Source organism: Aquila chrysaetos, chromosome 9, assembly GCF_900496995.4.
Source record: "Aquila chrysaetos chrysaetos chromosome 9, bAquChr1.4, whole genome shotgun sequence".
In the NCBI taxonomy this organism is placed as follows: domain Eukaryota; kingdom Metazoa; phylum Chordata; class Aves; order Accipitriformes; family Accipitridae; genus Aquila; species Aquila chrysaetos.
Window position 1 is genome coordinate 39,185,110 of NC_044012.1, and position 21,266 is coordinate 39,206,375.

A 21,266-nucleotide genomic window follows, 5' to 3' on the forward strand; every position below is an offset into this window, starting at 1 on the left:
TGTGTTGGTGTTAAGCATTGTAGCCTCCTTGAAATTAGAAAACGGCATTTTCCGTATTGTGCCAGAACGTTTATTGCTCCAGTTTGATGTCAAAACTCCATCAGCAGCTGGTGCTTGACGGATGAAGACCAAGTTTTTCACTGAGGTTTGGGTCTTTAAGGCAAATTAATTTTTTTTCACTGGTGCTCTAATGTTCTTTAGAGATTTTGTGGTGCTGTAGCCGCACTGGCAGAAGCATCCTTCTTGTGAACAAACCCTAACTCTCATCTGCTCAGGTTATACACCACCGGTTTTGAAACTTGTAGCATTAGGATTCCTCTATGGCAACTCCATATGCATCCCTTGAATTTTGCTTGAACCATATGTATACCTGAACATAATGTGAAGGAATCCAACTGGATGTAATGTTGCAGCTGGAATTCCTTGCTGTATGAGGAATTTCTGAATTCCATTTGGAATACACTCATCCATCCTGTTTACTTGGAGGCTCCACATGAGTGTGATGGTTGAGCTGTCCATGGTGATGCCTCTCCTTCCTCCTCAGAAGAGAGCCCATCGCTTCAGGGTGGCCTCGCATCTTTTTGCCAATGTCGTTTGCTTTTTGGCTTGCTTCTTTTAATACCTCGAATCTACTGTCTCAAATAGATCACACATTTAGTAGATTAAGTAGTATACGGTTTGATCCTGAAACAAAAGGTGCAAATAGGAAAATCTGGTTCATGCAAGTACAGAGGATGTACAGAACTGAATTTATCATTTTAACCAATGGTGAAGAAGTCTCTCTTGTCTTTTTTTGGGAGCTGCATGGATTTCCTCAGAAAGAGAAGAGTATTTGGACTTAGAATTTATTTTCCTGGTGGTGTTTGGTTTTCTTTTTGCTTCTTTAAACCTGTGTATTGTAGCAACTGTCTTATTGGATTAGAAAGGATGCCTGCAGCTTGCTTAGCTTAAATCTGTACTTGGAGCTATCAAATGAGTGCTGCAGAGTGATGGGAGGTTTTATGCACTCTGAGATGAATGTGTAGTCCCTTCACAATTCAGTCCCAGCGAATCAGGCACCTCTTTGTACTTTCATGTTAATTTGACACTAGCTTTGTATCCATGTTCTTGCTGTGCTCTTCAGATAAATAAAACCTTCTTTTAAGCCTCCTCAACTGTAGTATCTTTTCAGGCTATCTGAAAGGCTGTGATTTTATGTGGACCTATTTTTTCTGCATTTAGGGTGAGATGGATTTTAGTAAATCAGGAGAGAAATTAATTAAAATTTCCTTTTTTTTCCCTGATGTTTCTGTCTTGCTTATACAAGTCTGTTTTACGCTACTGCCACCACTAACAGCATCACAGCATCAGGTATGTCCAACATACCACGACATCAGCCCTAGCTGTGGGAGACTTGGGTTTCCTGAAGGTACCGTGGGCAGTTAGATTTTTTTTTTTTTTTTTTTTTCTGAGCCTGTGGGCTTTTAATGGTAATTTTGTGCCGTTGAGAATCTCTGCTTGGATTTTTTTGTCCCAGTGTTTCCCTCTTGCCCTTTCTAATGGTTTTGACCATAAGCTGCTTGTTCTGACTAGTTGCCTGCTTTATAATGTATTGTTGAAAGAGGTGGTTTTTTGTTTTTTTTTTTTTTTTTTAATGTAGGGCATTTCTCCTTGAGTTGTGTTACTCGTTATGTGTTTGGAAGCTGCTAATGTGAATTGAAGCTGAATGTGTTGGACTTTTACAAATGTGTGTACAGTGAAGGACTAACTTAATATTTCCTTTAAACACTTACTGAATTGATTATATCTGGTGTTCAGACACTTGTTTTGGGGGATATTTATCACAGTAGGGTTTGGCTTAATAATATCTTTTCCGGGACAACTCAAAACATCTGCTTCAGGTTATCTGACTAGCTGGCTGAGAGCTGTTGTCTTTATGTGAAGAAATTTTTCAGTGGTGTGTTAACTCAGTCACAATAAACTGTACTGGTGCTAGCTTGGATTTAGATTGAGTTTCTCAACACTAGTGCATTTCTGTAGGTTGCTGAAAGAGCATCAGAGATGTAAGTTGTTATGAATTCAGTTTTGCAGCACAGTTTGAGAATATGTAAGAAGTTCCTGTTTCTGTTAATGTCCCGTTGCACAATCGAAAAGCAAAGGTTTTGGTGTCTTTATGTAATATTGGGAAGTTAAACAGTCTGGAACGATGAGGATGACTGTTTCAGAATAGTGTTTAGAGGATTAATTAAGATCATCGTCACTAAAGACAATAACATGTTTTCATATTTCTCTAACAAGATACTGCTGCTTGCTAATGGAAAACACTTAAACATGGTCAGGCTTTATATTGGATTTTGTAATAGTGGTTTAGTACAGAGCCTTGTGAATGTAGGTCATCGGGCTTTCTTATTAGAGCATTTGCCAGACAGCTAAAAGCCAATTGAGTTCTCATTCTTGCAGCTTTTCTTCTCCACTTCAAAGCTAGCTAGAGGAAGTAATTTTATTACACAAGTTCTGTTTTTAAAAATTTTGCACAACTTGCCTAAACGGCAATGCTTAGAAAGTCTTGCCGGTGCAAGTGGTGTAATTGAAAAGCCCCACAACTTTAGCTTAAAGTTTGAACTTTTCACGTGCCTTGGTGCTTGCTTATACGCAGTTGGCCGTTATGCTCTCACCAGTGGTGTGTTGGTATCTTGACACAATATAATTGGCAAGTGTGTTTAAATTGCTAACTCTTTCTTGTCACTTAGTCAAAAGTTGTAGGTCTTAAATGCAAGGCAGAACTCCTTAGAGTAGAAGTCTAAACAAATCCACAGTCAACATCGTTTCAAGGTGATCCACTTGTGTGCTGTGACTGAATGTGTCTGGTTTTGACTAGTTGAACTGTATTGGTTAATTCAATTGGAGACCCAAATGTATCAGTCATAAAATGTGACCTGGCCCCAGCATTCATCTGCTCTAATGGGAGCTTGTTGGTAGGCAAATAGTAGCCCTCATTTTGCTTTTTGTTCACTGTCTTTGCCTTAGCGAGCGCTGTGGTGAGTAATATTTATTCGGTTCCATGTCGTTGCTAACTACAGCTAAATTCTCAAGTGAGGGCTTCTAGGCGCGAGGGGCAGAAGGGTTTTTATCACACCTCCTCATTTAGTTTTGCTGAAAGTAGGGCTGGCCTGTCTTCCAGTCTTATGTTCCCCCCTTATCCCCTTACTTCCTAATCTACTGGTTTTAGTTTTTTTTTTTTTTTTCTTCCTACCGTTACATGTTAGTGTGCTCTTTTCCTGGTGCTCCTGACCTCTGCTGTTTGCTGCTGTTAGGAGCTGCAAAGCGAGGCTGATGGATTTGAAAAGGCTTTCTTGCGGCCACTATCAGTGTAGCAGAGAGACAAGGCAGAAGGTATCAGACCTTATTAGCACGTCTGATACTTTAAGACTCGTAATTCCTGACGTTAATTATAAGGCAAAATTTTTAAGGTGCGAGTGGGTTTGCTACTAGCCGTGGCTACAAAGTAAAGGAGAAGAAAGGAGTCAGTAGGCAGAGGGCTGTTTGCATGGATTGCTCAGGTTCTGAGAAGTAATAAAACAGAAGGGGAACTTGGGGGTTTGCAAACATGTGACTTCTATGTCCCCATGGTAGTTTGGGGAGTAGAGGAAGGTTAGACCAGAACAGCAGAAGTGATGGAGAAGAGAGCACTGCTGCAGCCTCTCTGCAGTGGGAGAGGGCAGCTGTGGAAGTGCTTCTTCTTTCTCAGTAGTCAGGGGGAAAGGCACAGCTAGCTTGAAGAGAGGAGAATTTTAGATACTAGGTATGAGAGATGTAAAAGCCCCAGTGAATGTCAGAAAACCAGCCAAGACTTCAATGAATTATTCTGTCCTCTGCAATTATTGTTAGGGCTGGTTTTGATGTTTGATTGTAATGCAAGAGCAGTAACTACCTCTACGGTCCATCTTTGGATAATGCCTGGGTCTCTGGGTTTTTACGTAGTGATTTCTTGCAACTTTTATAAGGTCTCATTTCATCCTGTGGGATGCATATAAATAACTTCTTTCGTGATTAGCAGAACTTCCTGTTGTGCTTGCCTGCGTTGCGCTGCGCAGAGCCTGCGTACCCTGAATTGAACTTCTGGTACCTGAAGTGTGGTCAGAGCAGAACCTGGAAACAGCTCAGTGGCATCGCCACTCCTGCCCTTCAGGGGTTAATGTGGGTGCTCGAGTTTGTTTTGTATTTTGAAATAAGTGTGTGAGGGGTTCTTGCACTGATAGCCCAAACATGGAAGTCCTTGAGATAGAGAAGAAACGGATCATGGCTAATGGCAGGCTTGATGAGAGGCGCTGCTGATCTTTGCCTGTGTGTGATCTCAAGGGCTAACCTGTGATGGGAAAAGGCTTGTTAATCTTTTGTTCTGTGTAGACTGATAGAAAGTTATGGCTAGAAGGGGTACTAAGAGGTGGGGTCGTCCATCTTCCTGTCCTGAAACAAAATCTGGTAAACCCAGGCAATTCCTGAAGGATATTTGTCTAGCACATTTTTAATGATTTCCTGTGATACAGACTCCAAACACCAGATTCTTTTGGTAAGTCTAGTTGCCAGTCTGTTGCTTGTTCTGCAGTTGCAACCTATTATTCCTGTCTAAATAGTGTTGTGCACGTGTCCTTCTTGTGCTACAGTTTTAAAGAACAGATTGACAGTTTCCCAAAACCATTCCGGTGCCAGGACCCACCAGTTTTTCAGCAGCAGTAAGTGTGGTGAGTGCCTGGCAGTGCCTGTTCCTTTTTGACTTTCCATTCTCTGGAAGGGTTTATGTACCATTCAAGATCCCTGCATGGCAGGCTCTCACAGCTTTGCATTGTACTTCCAGTGGTTTTGTAGAGGACCTATTGAGTTGAGGAGAAATCACGGATCATTTGATGAAGTCATTGATTAGCTGTAGCAGAACTCTACCAACCTGAGTTGCTTAAAAATGTGAGTTTGGGCTTAACCTTTAATCCACATTCTCCAAACTGTGAAATCCTCTGGCATCTTGTGGTTTCCTATGAAATTTTTAATTTTGTCTTTGTATTAAAGAGTCAGCCTGCTAATTCTGGGTTTGATGAACAGCATTTTAATGGTATTTGCTATATGGAACTCCTAAGGAACTTATTAGTGTTTGATGCCTACCATTTAGATTATTTAGAAATACCATTTTAAGTTTAATGGAAATGGATAGTTGCCTCATTAACTATAGCTAAACAAAATAACGTTCAGCTTCCTAGTTAATTAAAACTGGTTGATCTAACCATTATATTTAGCTTCTGTTCTGTTTATTGATTAGCGCTTGACGATTGTCAGCCAGCTCGGTGGGTGGAAATGTAGAATTAGCTTTTGGTGGCTGACCTTAGGGCATTCCCTGCTCTTTTGTCCTTTAATTTACTGATTTTTCTTTGTCATATTTTCATTTGTGTAACTTCTTTCCTGTGTTGTCTTCTCTTTCTTATACCTCATCTGCCGTGCTTCCTCATACCTTTCCCACTGTGAGACCAGTTACTTGGGGTACCCAGTGAAATTATTTGGGAACCAAAGCTAGTAGAAAAATGGGATTAAGTGCTGTTTCTGGTAGCCCAACGCTGGGTGTTCTGGGCTGGCTGCAACTGTGTTTTCTTGAGGGAGCTTCAGATGTCACTCTGAAATGCTGAAGCCCCCATCCGTCTGTGTGTTGACACTCAATCTGCATTGCAGAGTGGGCAATAGCACAACAGCTGAGGTTTGAAGTGGGTGAGTGAAGCCCTTTAGATCTGTATGGAGGGAGGGCAGCTCCAGCCTGGACTGTGGCTCTCCCAGTCCAGCTCTGCCCTCAGGTCTCTGTGGGCAGATAGATGGGGTGATGCGAGGGTAGGTGTCAAGCATCGCCTTTGCATGAGTGAGAAGAATTTTACATGAAACTGAGTTAGTGTTGTCCTTCAGTATCTGTATGTTTTGTCTGTGCTAATATTTCTTTAGCAATTTAAATAAAAAGGTTTCTTCTGACTTTAAAGTAACATGTTGTCTTTTATATGTTTTAAAAGAAAACAAATAGTTTGGCTTCTAACACCTGCTTGGTTTGAGTTTGTGCCCAGGTAGCATTTTGCCTTGTGTATGCTAAACTTCTAAAACATGTTACAACTACTTTTAATCTAGGGATGGTCAAAACTGCATTTGTGTTTTCTCTCTGAATTTATGAAATTATTTGTTATGCTTAAATTACTCTTTGCTGATTAAAATACAGTAATATAAATGTACTCTATTAAGGAGGTCTTGGAAAAACCTTTATGAAATATCAGGGATCTTGCAGGACTGAGATCCAAGTGCAAAGACTGAATCAGAAGTATCGTCCCCCCTCAATTCTGGTAGTAAGCAGATTGGAGAGAAATGGTTTGAGGATGTTATAGTATATGAGTGCTTGTTTGTGTCTTTCTGAGCGATAATGGAGTTGAATATGACTTCTCTATTGATGTAACAGCTAAAAAATGGCAAAGATCAAGTTTCATGGCATAGTACCTGACACATGTGCATAATAGAAGCTCGTTGAAGAGCTCAAGAGCACTGGTGGTACTTAAGCTGTTAGGTGTGGGGAATGAGAAAACTACTCTTAAAGGGTTAAGTGGCTTTTTATAAATGGGTTGGACTTTTATTTGCTGACTTCTGATAGAACTGTTAAACTTAGGGTTTGATATATGAAATTCCTGTTCAGGTATTTGGAAGAAGAAAGCGCAGTATCTCGTACAGTGTGGACAAACGCAGCAGTGACTAACATTGGCTGCATTCCTGCCATGTTCGACTTCAGTTGAGCCGGGGAATGCTATTCAAAGCATGAGCCATTTGCTCCAGTACATGACAGCCACTGCACCGGCTACCGTGCGAAGGATAGAATGGGTTTTCCATATTCGAGGTCAGAATATTTCTGTATATCAAATTTTTGCTTTTAAGTGTTCTTTCTAGCTGCTTGCTCATCAAGTCTTGTACAAGATGTGAAGAAAAAAAATGAAACGGGAGCAAAAGCTTTTTTTAGTGTGACCTGCATTTGAATAGTGCTCATGTGCAGGTTTCCTGTCTCCCTGAATTGTTAGATTCTTGTTTAAGACCACGACCTTCCTTAGGGCCCTGTAGAGAGCTACTTCCATGTTCATTTGGTTTTGAAATTAAGAAATGGCATTAGTTTTTGGAGAGTGGAGTGGTTAGAAATGTCTGATTTTCATAGGTGGGGTTTTGTCACCTGTTTGGCATTAAAGACTATTGCAGTTCCTTGTGTTTTAATTCAGCAAGGTGTTCTAAATACATATTTTGCCTTAAATTATGTGTTTTCATTAGATTTGTTTGGATTGCTCATGTGCTGAAGGTTTAAGGATATGATTAAATACTATTGAATCCTGTACTAGGGGGAAAAAAAAGAAGATAGTAACTTTTTTGTTTTCCTGTAAAGTAGGAACATGTGTTATCTTGTTGAAAGTAAATGGGCTTGCTAACTAATACTGCTGAAATCTGGCAATTCCTACTTTCAATTGAATGGTCGCTACAAATTAGCTGTGATTGCTCTGACAGTTCTTGAATTGCTGTTATCGTGTTTCATCTGAATACTCTTCTTGTTGAAACCTGATCTAAAGAAAATACTAATACAGTTCATGTAAAACTTTGGATTTAAAGTTTTCTTTCCTCTGTGGAAAACTCTGATCTCCATAGAGTACTTGTTGGTTTTTAGCTTTTTTTTTTTCCGCACCTACAGTGTATTTAGTCAAAGGGACTACAGCTTCTTTCCCTGGTGATCCTTCTTAAGTGAAAACTGTTTTGCATAGGAGCAAATACTGGTCCAAACTGACTTGATAGGATGTGTACTTTTCTAATCCTGAGAATATGGTTGGTTGGAAGAGGATAAGAACTGTCTCACATGCTTAGTTTTTTTTTAGGGTAATTTTGGGTAGGCAGCTACCAGGTAATAGCTTAAGATACAGAAGTACTTTCTAGATTACTTTTATCAGTAGTTTCTCTGGATCGCCTTTTAGAGGCTTTCCAACAAGCAGCTTGTGCAGAGACTGTCAGAAATTGAAAAAAAGAAATGTTCCTGGTATTCAAATACTTCTGATTACCAGACTGGTCCTTCTAGGGTTGCTGGCACCACTGTGTAGTTCTGAACATCTCAGAGGTCACTCTGAAATGTGCTGGAGATTGTTTTGGTGAAGAACCAGTGCAGATGCCTCCTGGGAGGAAAGAGGTGCAGGTAATGCTGAAAACTTGTGAAGACAGAGCTGAGAACCAGATGCTTTTTCTTTGTTCAGAATGACCCCAGCTTTGTGAAGACCTGCAAATGAGCAAGGAGAGTTTGTGTACATTATTATGGTGTTTTAGAGTATTTAGAAGCAATGGAGTATGAGGATCACGTCGTAAAAGCTGTGTTTAGAAGAAGGTAAAGGTTTGAGGTGACAATTGAGGATGGAATCTGGAAATAGCTAAGCTGAGGTACCTGGGTAGTTTAAGTATTTGTGGTGTATGTGGGATAGTCCACCTGTCCTGAGCTGGGTATATGGATTGTACGGGAGAAAGTACTGTTTGTGATGGTGCTCTTTTCTGGACAGCACTGATGGCTTGCTGAGTATTTCACTACTGATGTCATTCTTAATGGACTTTTTCTCTGTTGCTGCATTTGTTGGGAGAATTAATATGTTGTGTGCGTGACTGTATTTAAATTCTGTGTGAGGAATAGTGCTATTTTCTTAGCACCCATGAGCGTGTTTTGTAAGTAGTGGGGTTTAATGAAACCTGGACTCCAATGGGCTTGTCTCCTATGTCCCTATACTTCTTCTGCTGTAGTACCCTTGCCTGACACTTAATAAGGCTTAACGACTTCCCCGTGTCCCCTCTGTCTGTCCACGATACGTCCTCTGGCACAAGGAAGCTGGGAGTGCTGCAGGGTCTCGTGTAAGGGTTCAGTTACCCCAGCTCACCACTTCACTGCCGGCTGGGAAGCCACCCCACCGTGGTGACAGCGTGATGTACGGATGTGCTGGCAGGTTGGCAACTGCTGAACGGTGCAAACCACACTGGGGTTTCCTGCTCTCTGAAGTTCAAGGCAGTCATCGTTTCCTTCCCTTATGCTGGCTCTAGGCTTTCCAAAGCTTGTACTGCACACTGTATTTTTCTGGTCTTGACTTCTTTCTCAAGCTTGCTTGAAACTGTTTAGTGAATTTAATCATGAGGTGTGATTCACACTTTCACTGATCCACTTACTGATCGGGCTTTCTTTAGGGGAAGGGCCAACAACTTGGTGTTGCACAGGTTTAGGTCACTTGTCACTGTTGTACTAAAACACTTGGGTCCCACCTAAGGCTGTACAAAATATCTGAAGTCCTGAAGAAGGTTGTTGGTATAGAGGAACTGTAGGCGTTAATTTTGATCCATATTAAAGGGTTCTTGAGTACCCATGGCTTTGGTTTTGTTTGTACTGAGTGCTCTTTGTGACAGTGCTGTATTTTGCTTTTCCCTTCTGCCTATTTACTTACTATCATAATATAACAGTTTCTTAGGGGGGAAAAAATGCAAGCCTGTTGCTTAGCTGGTATCCTCACTGCTATGAAAATAAGCTATTTTTCAGTCTGGAATGGTGCATTGCCTAATTCACAGCATTTTTTCAGCTCAGTTCAAGGAGCAAGTTTTTTTTTCTGTTTGGTTTTAGCAGTACTGGGGAATTGGGAAATATATCTTTTCTGTTTTGGTCTTAGAAATAAGTGTCCACATTCACAAAGCACAAAGTCTGTATTTTCTAAGTCTTAGGAAATCATAGCCAGGGTTCCCATTCAAGAAGCTCTGATGTTGTTGCTTTGGCTGAATGCCGGGTCTCTTGCGCTGCCGTAGCTTTTTTTTGTTGTTGTTTTGATTTTTCTTTTTTTATCCTTACTGGCATTGAGTCTGCCCTCCAGACAAAGAGCAGACAATGAATTGCAGTGAATGACACTTGTGAGCAGGGAGAAACTGGGTCAGTTCCAAGCTTGTGCAGTGTGTAGGTATAATATCAATATGAGGGGGGTGAGGGGAAGGAGGCTGCTACTGTTCCTTACCATGGTGTAAAAATCTCTTGATGGATGTTAGGGTCATCTAGCATAACTTACTATGACAGAACACTGAGTAATACAGAATGTTCATTAGAGTTATTCATTAAGGATTTACAGTTTTCAGCTGGAGTGCTGTCACAATTTTAATTACTTCATGAAACTGCATGCTGAGGTCATGCAGAAAATGCCGATGCTTCTAACATGTATTACTTACTTATTTTTGGAACTGAAGTGTTCCTACTAAATGGGATTATAACTTCAGAATCTCTAATTTTCAGGAGCTGGAATTAAATTTGAGAATAGGTGTTTGGCTGCGTGCATAGCACGGTGCCCTTTTATTTTCCTGGGCTCTCTGCTATGTGCTGTTGTGCTTTCCTACCCTCCTGCACATACTCAGGCCACGATGAACCAAAGCTACATCACCTAAGGATCATGCTTAGGCACATTTTCAGTAGCACAGATGAACATCTGAACATTGTATCTTCTGTGGAACTGAACCTGAAAATGGAGCACTCTGTTCTTCTATAGCTTTTTAATTCTTATGTACGTTTTTATATTCTATAGGCTTTTAATTTGAAGAACAGTCAACAGAACCTATTTTATTGAGACACTTTAATAAACTTCATCTGTGGATTGGATAACTGTCTGATGGCAAATTGAGCTTCACAAATAGTTTTCTTCTCTGAAAATAAGGTGGTGTTATCATAGTCTGTTTTTCTCCTGCTGTGGCTTTGTTATAAAGTACTCTATGTACTCACGCTGCTACACTGAATGCAATGGTGGGTGGGGTGAGGATAAATTTGAAAACATGTAATGGAAGCAAGGTTCACCAAGTGACATAAGGAAATCTGCTGGGAGGTGAATGGATAGTCAGTGCTTCTCCGAGATCTGGAGCTGAGGGGAAATACCATTTAGGTATGGCTTCACTTGCCTGAGAGTAGAGCCTTTGCGTGGGATTGGTGATACCTCAAAGACAAGTTAAAAACAAGAAAACCTGTTCAAAGAAAGTGTCAGAATATCCTCAAATGTGGTTTGTAGTCAGCTTCTCTGTCACTGAAAACTGTTCAGCAACTGACTTCTGGCCACCATGAGCAGAGGCCGGGCAGGACTGCCATGCTCTTTACAGGCTGGCAGATTTTCAGGAGTTTTGTGTGAGAGGCGGTACCTGCTCCAGTGAACTTCGCCTGTGGACTTGAGAGAAGTCCAAGTTATGAAAACTGCTTTTCAAGGGCAGAGGACTAGCGTAAGAACAGTTTTGCCACATATCTGCTGAGGATTAGAGAAAACCACTGTGGTATTGCTGTATTGGGAATATTAAGACTATTTTAAAATTTCTGTTACTTCAGTAAATACCAGTCTAGAGAAACACTGGTTGTGTTATGCTTCCTCTTGAGCATAAATATTAGATACGGAGCTGTATGTGTTTTTGTGATGATGATGGGTGTGGTGTTCCTTTTGTTGTTGTTGTTTTGTTTCTGATACTTGTTTGCAGGCATTTGTTGAGCAAAATCTCCAGGAGCTAAGGACTTAGGGGTTTAGGCTTCTTGCTGAAGATGCTAAAATCTGATCATGCTCATACAGTTTAGCATGTGTCAGGTTATAGAGAAACTGTGATATAAGAAAAAAGCAATTTTCAATTTTAGTGAACTTATTCTTAAATATGTTAAAATATGAAATGATAGTGCAACATGTAGGTACAGGTCTTAAGTACGTAGGTTTAGTATTATAAGACCGACCTGTTGGACAAGTTAAAATCTGAATAAGAAGAGTTACTGGCCTAAGCGCTTGTAGTTGGAGTTTTTGTTAATGCTTAATCAGCTTTTGATAGCTGTAATTGCCTCTTGAAATCTGTACAGAGTATTCTCCTACAGGTTGGTTCATCTGGTTTGGGACAATGAGTGACTTACATTGAGAAAGCAGGAAGTATTTTTGTCTTTTGTTTTCCTTCAGTCTGTAAATAAAAATGATGCCAGAGGATCTACCAGATCCAACCTTGAGAAATGTGACCAAAATAAGCAAAATACACGAGGTACACACAAAACTTCCATTGTTCGTTAAAAGCTTACGTACAAAACCAAACCATGTACTTTGAGCTTATCTTTTCCAATATATACATTTCAGAGTAATAGCTTATAATTGAAAAAACATTAAATGCTGGATTTGTATGTTTAATCAAATTTCAATTTCCATACAAATGAAGCTCAGCAGACAAGAACAAACAGTTAGTGTAGCAAATGAAAAGTGCCATTTCTTTGTATTAAAAACTGAAATAGATTCAAATCTATATTTGCTATGTAAACACTAAAATCTAACATGCATCTGTAGTCTTAGCTACCAAAGGAATATCTTAATGTATCAGACTTTACTGACTGGTGAATCTCTTAATAAAGAGAAATTAAGTCATTGCAACTAGAAGAACCCAAACTTTCATAATCAGTGATTGCAGTCACTGAGTTTAATCTCTGTATCAAAGCACTCTCCTGAATTGAGACTTATTATTTTGGAGGCTTTAGTTTAGGGCTCTGGCTTCTCATCTGTACCTCTTAAATTGTCAATTACCAAGACATCAAGGTGTTTGTACCGCTAGTGGTTTATATATCAGAGTTAGGAACATGTGGTTTATAAGGGGAATCTTTTGTCTGTCAGGGATACATTTCTGCTTTAGGAGAGATTTTGGCTTTCTACTGTTCCTTTTTCCACTGGTTCCTGTAATGGTAGACTTCAGTGTCTTGAACATATAAGGTTGAAATTTAGATTTTTGAAAACTTTGATGTGTTCACCTAATGCGTTACAGGAGATATTTATTATGTACCTGAGGCAGGGCCTGGGGCATTTTTGTTGGATGTAGCATTTTTTCAGGCTGATTTCCTTTTATATCCCTGTCTTGAATTGAAGGAGGATAAATAATCCTGTGAAGATAGTATCAAAGCATTCTCATTTACCCACCAGCTTATCTTTGCAGAAGTGTTTTGATGAGTAAATAAGGCTTGTATACTAGAAGGGTGGTTTTTTGAGGTCCATGGGCAGTTGGCTTCTGTTACTTGGCAGAAATTTTTACAGCTTGCTGGTTTTTGATCATTCCTGAGAGTTATTTCCACCCCTGCTGCTTCTCTTACCCCTGTGGTGGTGTGACCTGGTACAGCTTTTTGTGGGTCAGAGCTGTGACTTTGGTCAGTAATCAAGCTTTTCTTATGGTATGGAGGTGAAGGTCCCAGCTCTGTTCACAGGGCAGTTCTGGTAGCACAGGGTTGAAACTAGCTGTTCTGCCTCTGAGGAGATGTGTGTAATCCTAGCATATCAGAAAATGTCTTCTATTAGAGCTAATATTTAAAAAAATAAAACACATCTAGCTTCATTGGCAGACAACTATTATGAGGCCCCAATTCCATGTTAATTGATACTGGATCTCTACAACTGTATTTCTGCTGAATTAGTTGGAGCATGTGATCTTTCTGGTTGCAGGGGACAAACCATAGTTGGTCTGACTTAAAATTAATGTAGACAGACAATAGCTTAATTTGATCTGAAGCTTGCTGGTTTGAAGCCAACTGATCAAATACATTCAGGAAACTGAACTAGCAAGGTGAACTTGGATTGAATCAACACTTTGTCTCATGTGCCTATTACAGTCTTGACTTGATATTGGAAGCTCTAAAATGAGACTGACTGTTGAAAAGTAGTCTCAGATACTCAGGATATAGATCCTCCCTGCCTTTCAAATAAAACAATTATTTTGAGTAACTAACTATCCCTTATCTTTTGCATAAGAAAGGAGAAGATGAATAAGAAATTAGTTCCAGTTTAAATGCAAGCAGGAGGTGTCCTAGTCCATGTAAGACTTAAAATGAAGCAGAAAATGCAGGTTGCAGGTAGTGTAATGCCCAGGACAGCACGCTGACCAAGTGTGCATCTGCAGCAGGAAGGATGCACTGTGGCTTCCCAGTGCTCAGGCTCCAGAAGGAAAACGTTCTCAATTACATGGAAAGATTGTATGAGATGATTAAACCTGAAAGGGCTTCCTGGATTGTTTTGTAATGGCAAAAAAGGTGTTTGTTTTATGAAATGTGAAGCTGGCTGGAAATTAAAGCAGGGGTGTGTGTGTGCATTTTATTCATCTGTCATGAAGTCCTTCCTGTGGATAATGCTTCTTGTAAATGTCTATTTTGAGTACTTAGCAGAAAATCTGGAAATTAGTGTGCTGTAAAGGAAATTTAAAAAGCTAGTTGAGCCCTATGTTGAAATATGTGATGAGTGCTGTGAAACACCTGGCGTTCAACATGTAATTGGGAAAATCTTTAGAACAAAAGCTTTCTGTAAGAGTGTAAGCAACCACCTTGAAAACTTAGTTTTTCCCTGTATGAAACCTAGATTTTTCTATTAGTCAAAAATCTCATCTGTTTTATCACTGACTAACTTAGAAAAATATTTGGCAGCTCAAGAAGATGAAGACTTCTTGTTTATACGGCACTGTTTAAATTTATTTATAATCTTGCCTGTTATTTCTGGTGTTTGATTAATTAAGTTTCCAACTGTTTTGTAAGTTTTCTTTTAAATTTCAAATTACAGGTCCGCGACTAGCTTTGGCAAGACTTCTTTCAGGTGAGTGACTTGTGGGCAGGTTATATTACCAATTTGTTGGGACACATTATTAGGTATTGGGTTTTTTGGCCTTCGCTTGCCAGTAAGTTTTATCTTGGGTTCTGTATTAAGCTTGTAGAACTGATACGTGATCTGAACCTGATTTCACTTTTTCACCTCCTCTTTTTATATAAAGGTAAGGAGTTTCTTGCTCCCTCTGGCCAATTTGTAGCTCTTAATAAACTGTCGCTAGAGAGAATGGGTGAAGGGTTACCAGAGAATACATTATTATTAATTGTTGATCTTTCTGAAAGACAAATGTTTGTTCAGGTAGGGGTGTGCTGGTGAACCAGCAGGTTGCTTGGGTTTTAGTGAAGAAACAGTGGTGGTGTGTTAAAGTGTGGAAGCGCAGTCAGGACAGCTGACTTCTGCTCATAGGCTCATCTTCTCTGTAGCCTTTGGCAAGCTATGTGATTTTTCTGTACTTTGTTGTAACCACTGGCAGAAGGATGTGGTGGTTGGCAAGATTGTTGAGGGTTAACATTGTAGAAGTGCTTTGAGACAGTAAAGTGAAGAGATTGTATAATGACACCTCGCTACTTTAAGTGTTTTCACGTTCTCACACTGCTTGAACTTCGTGATGTTTTCTATGTTTATACTATGTATAGTGCAAAAACTACAATCACTGCTATTTCCAGTGTTTTACTTGCCTCCCTTCTTCCCAGCAAATGCCAGATGAATTTAATTGCTCTAAAATGAAATTTTAGTGTACTAAACTTTGTGCTGTAGCATAGCAAAGACTGCATCTGATCCTTAGAAGAAAGAGCCTTTTATGTTAGAATTTCATATGTGAATCATAATACTGCTGATGTGACTTGTCACATCATACATGAACGCTGGAGGTGGTTGCATTTCCATTTTTTCCACTTCTAGGCAGTTGTTGATGCTGTTAGCTAATGTTGTATTGGTGCCTCTGCTGCAACAGCTGCTTGCTTGTAGCTGTACTTGTGCCATTACATGTTTTCTAACAATTTTGAAAATACAAAATGTTTCTGCTTTAACAGCTGGTGGAAAAATGTGGTTTTAGTGCTTCTAGGGGGTGAAGTTTAAGATACTTTCTTTCTTCCTCATCCTTTCTTGTTGTGAGTTTACCATCAGGTGCTATGAACAGTGCGGGATATCTGGCTTTGGGTACAGAATTGGGACTGGTATTTTTGAAACTTTGCTATTCTTTTGAAGAACTGGAAATCTTGTATAGGTGAAGAGACAGTTTTTATTTAGCACGCTCCTAGAAAGTAAGAAGTTTGAGTGTGTGTTAAGTACTTACTTACATGTCAGGAAAGATGGATAGTTACTTTGTGTTGTACCGTTGTTTGCTAGTGCTCATATGTCTTCATGAATCCTGTTCCGCTGCTGGCAGCGTGACTTGCCTTTTCTGCGGTAAGGAGATAGGCTTGAAATGTTTTCATTTTTCTGCTGTTTCGACTTAAAATGGGCTACTGAAATGAATCGCCTGATTGGGTTGTGGAGACTAGCACCTGTCCTGTGCATCCTTGCCTCTCCCAAATTTCTCTGCTCCTTGGCTGAGTTCTCACAGGTTCATTACAGGCCTCCATCTGTTTTTATGTATGTATTTTACCTCTGAAGGCAGCTGCCCTGGCTAGCTGATGTGCTCTGCTGTGGGAGTCTCGAGCCCGGCGCGCGGGGCTGAGTGGGGCACAGGGGGCCGAGGGGATGGTGTCGGCAGGCGGCCCTTGTGCTCAGCGGGGTGCTGCGGGGCCGGGCTGCGCTGCCCACCCGCTGCCCTGTCTTGTCCACATGGCAGCCCGCTGGTGTGCATCTGGTGGGGCCTTCGTGGAAATCCGTTTCCGAAAGAACCAATCTTAAGCATCAGTCCTCAAGGAGGCCATTGGGTATGTTCAAACCCACCCTGAGCACAAGTGAGGGAGGCGGTTAGATTTTCTCAGATGATTGCGTCTTGTTTCTCTTTGTGCTACACTGCAATAGGCAGCAAACAGGCAAAACAATTCAGATGAAACTCTTCCGGAAACTGCATGATGATTTAGGTAGTTCAATAATGCACGGGGATATGGGCTCTGGGCAAGGATGGCTCAGGAGGTGTAACTGGCAGTGTTTGCAGAATATGGAGAATTTCATTTCACAGTATTTCTTCTAGTGTCACTTTTTTCCCCTCTGCAATAGAATTTCATAGCACTTCCTATTCCTTGGTCTGAAATAATTAGTGCATCTGACATAGCATGGTTTCCATTGGGAACAATTGTTCAGCTGGTTTGAGTGGTGTTTTAATAGAAATGTTCTGTACTCTTCCATGTATCCACATTCTTCAGAGAGGAGTGTCTGTAATGCAGGAAGTAATGACATTACGGCATGTAAGTGGCATTTTTTTAATGCCCATAATATTGGGATGGAGTCATCCTTTTATCTGAACCAGTCATATATAATTGTACATAAAATAGTAATAACATGTATGAAATTGTAGAGATACAAAAGTATTCTTTACTGTTTTTCCCGTGTGCACGTTGGCTTGTAGTGCTTTGCTGGTGGATGCTGCCTGCGAAACCAGAGGGCTGCAGAATAGCTTTCTTCACAGGGTATGTGCATGACTTCCATTAAAAAGCAAAATCAAGCAGTAAAAAAAAAAATTAAGAGTTCATTTAAAGTATTGAGTTTTGAACTGAATTTTGCCATAGCTGCAGGTGGATGCAATGGAAGCCTAGAGCTGGGCTGAGGATAGTCTTTCATGTGTTAAAATACCTACCACAGGCTCTAGTGTAAATACCATACTTGAAACTGCGATAGTAGAACTTTCTAAGAAATGTTCCACTGTGTGCTGACATTGCGCAAAAGGGGTGAAAGAAGCTGCAATGATTTACTGAAGAGTTGATGCTTTTCTGTGAACTTGAAATTTGAATAGTTTTAATTTTGGCTTGAGGTTTTGTGTGTGTTTGGGGTCCCGTCCCCCCCCCCCCAACTTTAAAGATAGATTTTAAATTTTTTCTCATGCTATATTGGGCAAGTGAAGCTTAAGCTTTTATTCCCCTAATTAGGGGGAATAAAAGGTTTTATTTGCCGTTTCCTTCTTTGGGCTAAATAAATTCAGTTTTTGTTCAGGGGTGGGTGGGGGGATCATTATGACCTAAGCTGGTAAGTTGTTGGTTTTGGGTTTTTTTTGTTGTTGTTTTTGTTTGTTTGTTTTTTTACATTTCCCCTGTGCTCATTCACTGTTAGCTGTTTGGACTGAGTAAAACTCTAAATGGGTGAGAACCCTCTTGTCTTGCTGTAAGGTCTGTTGTTGCCGTCAGTAGTCCGGCAGGTCTGTGTGAGTTCTTAGCCATTTTGTGACCTGAATGTTTGCTCTGAGTAGGTGGTTGCTAAGAGGATGAGCCCGCTTTTATTCTTCCAGAAGAGCAGGTCTGTGCGTTGAAGAGAAACCAGTACTAGGAGTGGATTTTAGTCTAACATCGAATTAGAAGCCTGTTATCAATATCCTATACTAATTACTAGGTGTACGGGGACAGCTTTTATTGAGAGTGCATGATGACTGTTTTTTCTATGCCTGGTTGTGTTGTCTGAATGCTTAAATGTGACCTCTGTCTTGACTTAGTTCAGACTTGTGTTTCAAGAAGGGAACAACTGCAATTACAGCTCTTTTCTTAGGTTGTAAACTGTGGATAAGAGAATACATATGTGTATCTTAAATTTTTTTAAGAGATTTCTCCCTGCAAAACAGCTACCTGCTTGATTCTTTCAAAATCAGGGATGAGTGTGTGTTACTTTTAAAACACTTGTTTTTTCTTTTTTTTAAATAAAGAGGTGCTCATTCTCCAGACATAGCTGACCTGGGATTATTGTAGCTTGCTGAGAGGAAAACATGCTAAATTGTTCAAAAACATTGGTTGGAAAATTGACAACCACCATCCAGAAGAAGGGTGGACGGTAATGGTCTGGTGTGAAAGTGAGCCTATGGATGCTAATGGTGACTTGCAGACCTGCCATCTGTAAACAAGCTTAGAATTGTTCACTTGTGTAGACAGATTCCCTCTCCCTCCATGTTTTGAGGGACAAAAAATGAAGCTGAATTATTAGGTTCTGGCATTTGATAGATGGAGTTGATATTAAAAAGCTTTGAAAAACATTGTACTTTTTATAATGCTAATTAGGTCTGACAGTATAATGATGGCAAGTAGGCAGTACTCTTGCAGAAGCAGGAACTACATGTTTGCAGATATTGACAGTTTCTTGTAAAGGATGTGTCCATATGGAGAAGTTCTACCAAAGAGCTTAAGCTAGAAAGTGAAAAGAGGCTCATGGTTATAGAAATTGTTTTATAAATAGTTCTGTGAAATGGCTCTAAATCAGACTGGACATTTGTGCAAGTCTGGCGGGTTCTGGTGTACATAGGGATTGGAATGGAAATAGGATTCTGAATTTATTGTGTAATCTAGCACTTAATTACCATAGCATATTTTTGTTGAACTTTGGTTCTAAGAAAAGTGAACAAGTAGTCCTCAGTGCCCCACAAGAAGTAGATGGGTAACACTGTGGTGATAGATGCTCACGTGGTATTTTTATTGGGAAGGTTTTGCTACAGATGTCTGAGACAATTACTGCCCAAGCACTGGAAGCCATCCCTCCTGTTTATTAAAACCACAAATACGCAGGTTAAAACATGGAAGTGATCTGAAACGAAGCAGTTTTTAACAAGCTGAGCTATCCAGAGGTTTTGTCCATTATGCTTCAGTGATATGTTACATGACAGGTGATTAATATATGTGTAGACTTGCAAGAATAAATAACACTTCAAAGCACAACTTTCCTCTTCTTTCCTAGAGCTCCGCTGCACCCCAGGACACTTTGCATGTCTGAGTGGTACCATCCAGTGCATCCCTTCCAACTGGCAGTGTGATGGATGGCCCACCTGTGAGGACGAGAGTGATGAGGTTGACTGTCCAGGTAAGTAAAAGCTGAGAAGACTGCTCAGCCCAGTGTCAGCTTGTTTTGCAGCAGTACTTTGACTCTTTAAGATCGCTTGCTTATTTTTATTTGAAAGTGAAGATTGTTTGGTAGAACTGTACCCATTATTAACAAACTTTGAGTTAGCTTCTCTTCATTTTGTGCAACTAATGCTACAAACAGTTTTTTGCTTGTCTGAATTATCCTTCTGTTCTTACAGTCTCAGTAGGTGTCCTGGAGATGAGAAGAGTTTGTAGTCTAAAAAGAGACTTCCATGACAAGGAAAAACTCATGTTGCAATTAAACCAAAATGACACATAGGCTTGTGGTTCAATTCAGAATTGCTGTTTTGGTTGTATATCACTCACTGTGCTGGGTGACATTGTTGGACTTAGGTAGAGAGCTTGGTTTATTGCTCCCTGTTCTGATTATGCTTCTTGTTCTTAAGTGGAGAACTTAGTTTTGCCAAACAAGCTGGTGTATTTACTCTTCATAAACTTGTGTGATAGGCTTTCAGGAGCCTATCATTAGCAGTGGTTCTCTGCTAAAGCTACTGGATACTAAGCTGTCTTTAAAAACAAGCAAACAAAATTTTTTGATTGTGAATCAAAATATATAATCATGTATAATCATGATTTTGAACATTTTCACTTGTTCTTCACAAACAGGCCAGTGTAACTCTTTTTCTGTGTGTCTTAAAAGTGAATGGACCTGTAATTTTTTTTTTGCTAAGAACAATGAAGCAGGAATATGGAAGCATGAATTTAACTGTGTCATAATTCAAAACTTTTATCTCTACAGTGTGACTAAATTACATTCAAAAACTGTTTTAAGAAGTTCTTTGCCACTAAACTACTTAATTTGCTTGGGAGAGAATCACATGAACTTTGCAGCATTGTCATCACAGCATTCAGTCTGTCATCATTTTGAGTTTTGAGCTATTTTAGAGAGGTGCTACAAAATAGTAGCATTGGTATTACAGCAACAAGCTCTATAATCCCACTAGAAAATAGGAATATTTAGAAGAAGTAAATCTAACACTCAAGCTTTGAAACTACGCTATAGTTAGCCATCTCCCCAGTGTGTGCTACACACAAATAATTAAAAGAATGTGTTCAGTGCTCTTTTCTAAAAAGCTTTTGGCTAGTTTGTGTGTCTGTATATATTTGCAGCACGGGGGAAAAAAACTGTTGGTAGTTTCTTCTGACATTAAAAATTAAGCTGTGCCATTGATGCTCTGTTTAAGGATATTCTTTACGACGTGGATGTCCTAAAGAAAGATGCTTTTACAGTTGTGCTGTTACTCTTCCCTCCTTTTTAGCTAACTTTAGCCAAATGTGAAAAACTAGGGACCTAATAAAATTCTGGAGGTCAATGGAAGTCAATGGCTAGAGGAAAGCAGAGTCATATCAATGTTTGGATTTACTCAAAAAGCACTGAAGGCTTCATTTGTGGGAATATTGGAACACCCACATTAGTAGAAAACAGTATTTTTATCATCTTGTTGCCTAGTGTATTAGTTGGCAATTTAAGTTGTTGCATGGAGGATGCAACAGGATGATGTTGACTCAAGGAGTGGAGTTACAGAGAATATTTGGTATATGGCTAGGAAGAGGATTTTATGAAAGCAAAATTTCTCAGTAGATAGGCTCTGCTTTTGTGTTTGGGGTGTAGGTCTCACTG

General features: G+C 39.9%; 1 protein-coding gene across 5 annotated transcripts in view; it reads left to right on the forward strand.

Moving 5' to 3' along the window:
- The window catches only part of DGCR2 (DiGeorge syndrome critical region gene 2), a 50,421-nt gene that overhangs the window by 1,903 nt on the left and 27,252 nt on the right, over positions 1-21,266 (forward strand). For 2 of the 5 annotated variants that reach the window (XM_030025353.1, XM_030025354.1), the window contains exons 2-3: positions 14,598-14,630; positions 19,461-19,583. In XM_030025353.1, the coding sequence (XP_029881213.1) occupies positions 14,598-14,630; positions 19,461-19,583 (156 nt within the window). Of the gene's footprint in view, positions 1-14,597; positions 14,631-19,460; positions 19,585-21,266 lie in introns of all 5 variants that reach the window. The other 3 variants (XM_030025355.1, XM_030025356.1, XM_030025357.1) reach the window with 2 other exon arrangements.